At 43.3% G+C, this 8,881-nt stretch overlaps 1 protein-coding gene across 1 annotated transcript in view; it reads left to right on the forward strand.

Annotated features, from left to right (window-relative positions):
* Positions 1-2,414: 2,414 nt before the first annotated feature.
* Positions 2,415-8,881, forward strand: part of LOC103806252 (ranBP2-like and GRIP domain-containing protein 4) — a gene marked incomplete at both ends in the record, with an annotated part of 13,298 nt that continues 6,831 nt past the window's right edge. Inside the window, 7 exons of the mRNA XM_009078937.1 lie at positions 2,415-2,482; positions 2,961-3,072; positions 4,261-4,413; positions 5,217-5,447; positions 5,887-6,032; positions 7,747-7,939; positions 8,809-8,881. The exon at positions 8,809-8,881 is cut by the window's right edge and continues 3 nt beyond it. Of these exons, the coding sequence (XP_009077185.1) occupies positions 2,415-2,482; positions 2,961-3,072; positions 4,261-4,413; positions 5,217-5,447; positions 5,887-6,032; positions 7,747-7,939; positions 8,809-8,881 (976 nt within the window). The remainder of the gene's footprint in view (positions 2,483-2,960; positions 3,073-4,260; positions 4,414-5,216; positions 5,448-5,886; positions 6,033-7,746; positions 7,940-8,808) is intronic.

An 8,881-nucleotide genomic window follows, 5' to 3' on the forward strand; every position in this document is an offset into this window, starting at 1 on the left:
TTGGAGAGGGAAGAGGATTCCTCTGTGCAGGGATATCTCGCTGGGGACATTCCAAACCCACCTGGACTCGTTCCTATGTCATCTGTTCCAGGTCCTGTGTCACCTGCTCTAGCTGACCCTGCCTTGGCCGGGGCGGGGCTTGGACTAGATGAACCCTAACATCCATTCCAACCCCTAAAATTGTACGATGTCCCTTCTAACCGTATTTTTTTCTCCGAGTTGTGGTGTCTCTGGGAGTGTGTCTGAGTCCGTGTTGGTTCGGGGTTTCAGTAAGTCCAGTGAGAGAGGCGAAGCTGCCGAGGGATGTGTGGTTTTGCTTGCTGGAGGTGCTTTCCCTAGCCTGGAGCAGTGGTTTATCACCCACGTTTTACACCTCCTAAGCCCTAGAGTGGTTGAAGAGTCTGCTGTGTTTAAGAGCCTCTTCTCTTGAAGCTCTCTGAGTACAGAGTTGTTCAGTTTCAAGAGTTTAGTTCCTAAGTTTTCCCAAGTTTCTCAGAAGAAGAACCGAAAAAAGGAACGTGTGAGATAATGTCAGGGTTTTTTGTGTTGTATGACTAATGTTCTCGTCTGTATAACAGCACTAAGAGAGGGGGAACTGGGGGGAAATAAAATCTTCCTACTGGATTTTAGTAACTGGACAGAGGTGTGAGGAACTCTGCATGACTTGTTCCCATCTTTGATTGTATCTGATTTACAGGTTGCAGTGAGCAGTGTGATGCAATTTGTGGCAGCTGAAAGATCCTGTTCTGCTGCTCACAATGGATTTTATTGCCGAGTTAGAATACTCAGCAGTGTGTTGTGCTGTGTGAATGCTCCCACAGTCACCCTTCTGCAGCAGGGCCTGTGTACATCAGCATTATCTGTTACCTCTTCCCCAACAGCAACAAAGTTGTTCTGTGGCTTCCTTTAATTGACTTGGCTGCTGTTTAGACTAGGCAGTGTGAAGTACATCACAGTCAGAATCATAAGTGCTCTGTAATTGTTTTGGTGAGACACTGGCACAGGTTGCCCAGGGAGGCTGTGGCTGCCCCAACCCTGGCAGTGTTCACAGCCAGGTTGGGTGAGCCTTGAGCAACCTGATCTAGTGAGGTGGTGTCTCTGCCCAGGTCAGGGGGTTGGGACTAGATGATCTGTAAGGTCCATTCCAGCCCCTAAATTCTATGATTCTGTGGTGCACCTACTGAGCTCAAGAGCAAAATAACTACTCTCTTTCTGTTGTGCTTAAGGCCAACTGGTGCATATTTAGGTTTTGGACTGGTTTCATAAGTGATTCTTACAAGTGATTGTATTAGCACAGTCAGGTGCTCCTGGTTTGCCTGTTGTGTTGATTTTAGAAGGTGCTTATAAGTCTGCAGAACATCTGTTTGGAGGTTTCTTTGCATCCAGGTTTAAAAGGTGATGTCAAATGTGAGTCCACTCTGAGACATTTCAGTGTGTTTTTTCTATAACAGACTTCAGAAGTGCAGGCTGAACACGTGCAGTATCTCAGGAGTCCTGCTTTCATTTTAAACCACTTAGCATCCTGCATGGCTAGCAGGAGTGAGAGGGAGGGAGATTAGGATTTCAAGCCTATTCTAAAGATGCGCACTTGTTTGCAGTCATAGATGTAACTAGTTAGTTGCAGTATTTGTTCACAAGCTCAATTGCTTTTGAGCTGACACTGGGAGCTCAAGCATTAAATTTGTCTGGTTTTTAAACCTTGAGGTTTTTGCCTGTGACTTTGTCAGTTCATTCCTTTCACTCTTTCGAGCCTCTGCCACCTTGCTTGCTGCCTGCCCCTCTGCATGTTGCTTTTTGCTTTGCCTTTGCTACTTCCTTGTTCTGCCTCCCCCAAAAACACCTTTGGAGATGTTTCACCTTTTGCTTACACAGTGTGGATGTTCAAGTTACCTTAAGCTGACTGTGTCAGAAATAAACTACTGCATAAATCCATTTCTTGCCCTAACTGTGAATTACTTCAGTTAAAAACTGCTTTTTCCTCAAGCATGTTTAAACAGTAGTCTGACTGTGTGCTGCAGTAGGGCTAAATGACAGGTCTGTCTTGGTTTGCAGGATGGTTTTGTTCATTGCTGCAGTGCCATGAAAGAAATTAAATGTAGCTCACCCTATTCTTCCACTCTCTTGAATGAGGAGTGTCTGAAGTACCATGTGTATCAAGTCTTGTTGCTTTCTTCACTTGTAATCTCTATTTTGCTTAGTAGCCTTTGCCAATTATAGCCCCAACTCTTACTCTTTTTATTCTGAAACTTACATCTGTCAAAAAGCAAACCTTTAAATGTGACAGGTGGATTGGATCTGGTCACTAGTTGCCAAATGCTGAAGTCTGAGGCATTGCTGAGAAGAAAGGTCTCACTGGAATTATTTTAGAAGTACTGTATGTCTAACATCTCTCTGTCCTGTTTTTTCTCCTTCAGAAATCGATGAAAGGATTCCTCTTTGCTAAACTGTATTTTGAAATCAAAGAATATGAACTTGCTAAAAGGTAACATGCATTGTGATGTCTGTTTGGGTCTTCTTGGTCTCTGAAATGTCAAAGAAAAGCTGTGCTGATATAAAGCAGATCAGAGAAACCAAGATCAATGTCCTGCTGCTTCATGGTAGCAGTAAATGTGGATCTTGAGTGCTATTTAAATATACAACAGTGACTTGAAAGAAGATGAGTTATGTGGCACTGAGAGACTTATCTGGCTGAAGTGGCTTTGGTTTTCCTCATTGTATTAAGCAGTTGTTACTATTTCTGAGAACTCCTGGTTGTTTTTTATAAACAGGAATTCTGTAGCATCTGTACATGTATAAATGATGTTGCTGCTTACTTTAAGGTCCAGACAAAGTATCTAGAACAAAATACATCTGTACTATCTGTGTGGCAGGTTCAGTTGCCATTATAGCTTGGGGTGGGAGGGGGAGGATTACTGAACAATATATGGGTCAAGTAAGTGACTTTCCTGCCCCCTTCATAGATACATATCTACATACCTCAGTGTGCAAGAGAGAGATCCCAAAGCACACAGATTCCTTGGGCAGATTTACGAAGCTGAGGATAACATAGAAAAAGCTTTTGGGTGTTACAAGGTAAGTACTACACTGAGCCCTAATGTCCTGCTCTATGCCTTTGTAAATGGACTTTTAAAATCCTTCTGTGCTGCACATACTGAAACCCACAGGAGAAAAGTATCTCCTGGGAAAACTGTTATTTGTATACATTTGGCAGTGGGAAGCACATGAAGCACTGCAGACAAGATTGTTCTCTTGGTGTCACTTGCTTCACTAGGATATTTTTTAAGTTGCTTCTTTGGTTTTTTTGTTCTGAACTTGATCTTTGTGCTACCTTCTGCTTATTTCTTCCCATGTCATACATTGCCTTTTGAACTGCTGCTGTAGAATTCACAGTCTCAGGTTGGAAGGGACCACAGTGGATCATCTCGTCCAACCTCCCTACTCCAGCAGGGCCAGCCTAGAGCACATGGCTCAGGGTTGTGTCCAGATGGGTCTGGAATATCTCCAGTGAGGGAGAATCCACGACCTCTCTGGGCAATCTGTTCAGTACTCAGTGACTGCACAGGAAAGAAGTTCTTCCTCATGTTCAGGTGGAACTTTCTGGAGCATCAGTTGTTGCTGTTCCCACTTGTTTTATTGGTTTCCACACCGAGCAAAGTTTGGCTCCATCCTCTTGGCCCTTCAGGTTCCTGTACTTGAATCCATTAACAAATTCCTTAATGCAGACTGTGATGACAACAGGAGTGTAGTTGCTACTAGAAGACTGTAGGCCTAGTGTGTCTTTTGTTTGTTTGGTGTTGGAGGTGGCAGGGGCAAATCTAATTTCGGTTAGGCAAGCATATAAATGTCAAATTCCCACTCGAAATGCTTTTGTTCTGATTTTGGGGGGAGATGATATGCTCAGAATTTGGCCAATACAGCTCTAGGAAGTGCTTAAGCACTTTTTGAGCTGTGTCTCTTAATTTATGACACCTCTGTAGGCTAGAGGTCCTCATAGTCCTACTGGGGACATGTAGCAGATGCAGAGGAATTGGCTTTTACCTTATTTCTCTTACACTCTCTTGAATTCCAGCAGTTGCATCTGGGTGCTGTAAGCTACTGATGACATTTAGAAAGGTTTTCCTTATATTCTTTATTTATAGGTCTAGCTAATTTGAGTAGCTGAGTGTGTTTGTTGGGGGTGTAACCCTTACCTGTTGTATGTGGATCGTAAGATCAAGTTCCTTTGTTTCTTTCCTCCCGTGTGTTCCTGGGAAAAACCAGCGATCTGTGGAGCTGAACCCAACACAGAAAGATCTTGTGTTGAAGATTGCAGAGTTACTATGCAATAATGACATTACTGATGGAAGAGCAAAATATTGGGTGGATAGAGCTGCTAAGCTCTTCCCTGGGAGTCCTGCTATTTACAGGTTGAAGGTGAGTTCAAAATTACCTCTGCTCTGTGACTTGAAGAAACTTCCAGCATCTCATTGACGTGCTCTTGGCATGTCACCTCAAACGAAACTCTTACTGGCTAAATTGTTTAGAGTCTCTAATATGAAAACTGTTAGAAGAGTAAAATCAGTCATAAAGGTTGGAGGAGACCTCTAACATTATCCAGTCCAACCATTAACCTGTCACTGCTGCAACCCCTAAACCAGATCCTTCAGTGTCAGATCCAGATGTCTCTTCAACACCTGCAGGGATGGTGACTCCACCACCTCCCTGGGCAATATCCCAGTGCCTCAACACCCTCACAGGGAAAACATTTCTCCTCACATCCAATCTGACTCTGCCCTGGCTCAGCTCAAGGCCATTCCCTCTAGTCCTCTCCCTGCAGCCATGGCAGGACACACATCCCCCACCTCTCTCCAACCCTGGCAGGGAGTTGCAGAGAGCCAGGAGGTCACCCCTGAGCCTCTTCTCAAGGCTAAACAACCCTAATTCTCTCAGCCCTTCCTCATCCCACAGGTTTTCCAGCCCTTTGCTGCCCTCGTTGCCCTTGGCTGGATTCTCTCCAGTGCCTCAATGGCCTTTAGGCAGTGAGTGCCCAAAGCTGAGCACAGCACTGAGGTGTGCCACAGCAGGAGAGACCATCCCCCCTCCCCTCTCCAACCCTGTCAGGGAGCTGTAGAGAGGAAATGTAGTAGCAAATATAGTCTGTATAATGGAGGGAAGAAAACCTAAGTGGGAAATTAAATAAAATGAAGTATTAATGTGTTGCCTTCATGTTTTAACAGGAGCAGTTACTGGATTGTAAAGGTGAAGATGGGTGGAATCAGCTTTTTGACTTGATTCAAGCAGAACTTTATGCAAGACCAGATGATATCTACATAAACATCAGACTAGTTGCACTCTACCGTTCCAACAACAGATTAAAAGATGCTGTGCTCCACTGTCAGGAGGCAGAGAAGAAGATCCCTTTGCAGTCAAGCTTGGAATGGTGTTCCTGTGTTGTAGAGACATTTGAGGTGTTTAATCATATTTTGATCCTGTGATAGTCTTCCATATCTTTTTATCTGGTCTATTTCTCATAGTGTCATTACTCTGGCAGCTATTTCTCAAGGGATTTAACTCCTTCAAATGCAAGTCTACTGAAACCAGTGGAAATACAAAATGCTTCTTGTGGTTTTTCTTTTTTTAAAATTGGAATTTTCTCCCTAAAATTAAGCTTTATAGAGCTATTGAGTTTCTAACTTCAAAAGCTGAGTTAAATATAATAGTTCCATTAGGGATAAAATTGCTCAAGCAAATAGTTCCCTGGAACTTTGCTGCTGAAGAATGTGTTAAGGTCTCACCTCTGAAACTGGATTATGCAGTAAATGCTACTAATGTGTTTTGGAGAAGTACTGCCCTTGCCTTCATGGAAGGATGACTGTTCCTTATCCTGTGATGAACTTTCTTCTTTAGGAATATCTGGAGTCTTTACAAGACTTGGAGTCTGATAAAAATAACTGGAGAACTATCAAGAAAGATCATCTGCTGGCCTATTCCAGCTTTGTCAAACTGACACTTTCTTCTAGAGATGTTCAGGAATGCAGAGAGGCCCTTGAAAGGTACTGTTTAAACTTTCCTGTAGTAGTAAAAAGTCTCTCAGAATTGTTCTTTTTTCTTTTTCTGGGTCGTGGAACATCTACCAAGCTTCTGTTTTGTAGCTTAACTTGTTTGTGGATGGGAGAGGAGATTGTTTTTAGTGGTTCTTAGTGGGTGTGAACCCCAGGCTATCATTTTTCAGAGCTGCAGGCTCAGCACACAGCTGAGGTCAGTTCACTTTGTACCTCCTTTCCCTTCAGTGTTTCAGCAATTGACTAATACAGATTTCCCAGACAATTGGGAAAAAAAACCCCAACACCCATCCAAAAAAAATTCCAACAAGCCATCAAAAAACCTCAGACTGAAAAACCAAACTCACCTCTTGTTTCTCAGCTTTATCCTGGTCATTTTATTCTAAATCAATGCAACACCCTGGAATGATTAGGAACTTTAGGTGCGTGGTATAACTGGTGGTGTTACAGCAGAATCCAAGGCTGACTATCAGTAGCTCACCTGGAGTAGTACAAAATATTTGTCGTCAATATATTAACATCTGTGTTTTTTCTTGCTTTTCTCTTCCCATTCTTAATGCCTTTTTATTGACTTGCCTTTGTTCCTCAGTTATGCAGTCGCTAATGTCTTTTGTAAAAATAGTCTTCAGTCTGTTATCCTGAGTGAGTATTTGGAGCAATACAGGCATTGGATGAGGAATATTTAATACCCAAGTATGTCTGGTTTTATTTTTCTCTTCTGGGTTTGCTGCAGCTGTTTTATTAGAGCCTTTCAAGGCCATTACATCTTATGCACTTCCAATGCCAAGTTTTGTCCCATAACTGAAGGAGTGTTTTAACTGTTAACTAGAAAGCCAGTTCTGCGTGGGAGTTGTATACTAGCCTATAGCCACTAGGATTTATACAGTACCTGATGTTTCTTAAGAGCTTTGCCTAACAGTATTTTGGGCCTTTCTGCTAAGTGCAGGAAAGGGAAGAGCAGAGTGAGTAGTGCCTACTGTGTTGTCTCTAAATCTGTAGTAGTGAACAAGTTTATCCACATGGTTCAGGAGGATACTTTTGAAATTAACTGTGCAAAAATGTACTGAAAAAGACTATAAGTATCTAGGGAATATTTAGTATGTCTTACTTCAATAAACTCAAGAGCTTTGGGAGTTTGAGATCATAGAATTTAAGGGTTGGAATGGACCTTAGACATCATCCAGCCCCAACTCCCTGCCCTGGGCAGGGACACCTCCTCACTAGATCAGGTTGCTCAAGGCCTTCATCCACCCTGGCTGTGAACACTGCCAGGGTTGGGGCAGCCACAGCCTCCCTGGGCAACCTATGCCAGTGTCTCACCATCCTCACAGGAAAAAACCTTTTTCTCGCATCTAGCGTAGCCTTTCCCTCCTTCAGTTTGAACCCATTACCCCTTGTCCTATCACTGCAGTTCCTAACACAGAGTCCCTCTCTGGCTCCTTGTAGGCCCTTCAGAGATTGAAAAGTTGCTCTGAGGTCTCCACAGTTTTCTCCAGGCTGAGCAGCCCCAACTCCCTCAGCCTGATGATTGTGTTTTCTAGTGCCTCAGTAGGAATAGGAGCAAGTACTGACCACCGAGCAGTAGGAACAGTACTGACCATTGTCTCATGTGAAGTTACTTGATTCACAGTTAAACAGCATCAGTCAAAATCACCTGCTGCAACTTTTTCCTGCACTGTACTTAGAATGAGTCTTTGCATTTCAGTTTTGACCGTGTGCTTCAGTCGGTGAAGCCGTATGTGAACGGGGCTGATGAGCTGTCTCGTACCTATGTGGAGATGAAGGGGCAGCTGTACCTGCATGCTGGGACTCTGCTGCTGAAAATGGCTGAGCACAACGAGGCACAGTGGAGAGCTGTGTGTGAACTAGCAGCCTTGTGTTACCTTGTGAGTTTCCAGGTGAGTGAGTTCTCAGTTTATCCCATTAGTTAATGCAGTTCTTGAAATGGTTATAGAATCAGAGAATTGTCAAGGTTGGAGGAGACCTCTGGGCTCATCAAGCCCAACCACAGCCTGCAGCTCTGCTGTAAAATGTTCTTGCTGTGCATGTGTTGAACTGTTGTATTCCTGAGATGAATTAGTGTTTGTCACACCCAAGGAAAGACTGTCCTTGCTCACCAAAACCTGCTCTTTAAAATTCTTTAAAAGGTTTCAAATTACACCAATAGGGTAAAAGTATACCTTCAGCTGTTTCCCCTATCAAAGTAACCTGATTCTTAGAGGTTAGTGCATTTATTTCCTGCAGTGTATTCCCTTTTCTGTAATACAGCTGAACACACACATTAGAATCATCAAGGCTGGAGGAGACCTCTAAGAGCATCAAGTCCAACCATTAACCTGTCACTGCTGGAACCCCTAAACCCTAAACCAGGTCCTCCAGTGTCAGAATGATGTCAGCATAATGTTGAGTGTTACTGCTATAGGAGGGAAGGAGGTGAATTGAATAGTTCCCATGTACTTGTTGGGTAGACTGCAGAACTAAAAAAAAAATCAGCCTTCAATCTTTGCCTTAGGAATTGCTTTCGTCTACACTTAATGTTACTTTTAATAGCTATCGTTGCACACCTGTGGGTTTTGGGTTGGTGCTCCACTCTCTTCCCCCTCCCCCAGGTATGAGATGTAATACTTTGAGAATTAATGTCTTTTTTTTTCCCCCCCTATAGTTTGCTAATGCTATGAAGAAGTTAATTTCCGAATTTCTAAGATTCGTTTAAGTGTTCTGCTCCTGCTGTGAAAAAGCTGTAGCAATTTTCTCCTTTCTCCCCTAGGTTCCTAAACCCAAGTCCAAAGTAATCAAAGGGGATCAGACCGGACCAGATGTGCTAGAAGTGTTGGCCTGTG

This window comes from Acanthisitta chloris, unplaced genomic scaffold (genome assembly GCF_000695815.1).
Source record: "Acanthisitta chloris isolate BGI_N310 unplaced genomic scaffold, ASM69581v1 scaffold32150, whole genome shotgun sequence".
Lineage (NCBI taxonomy): Eukaryota > Metazoa > Chordata > Aves > Passeriformes > Acanthisittidae > Acanthisitta > Acanthisitta chloris.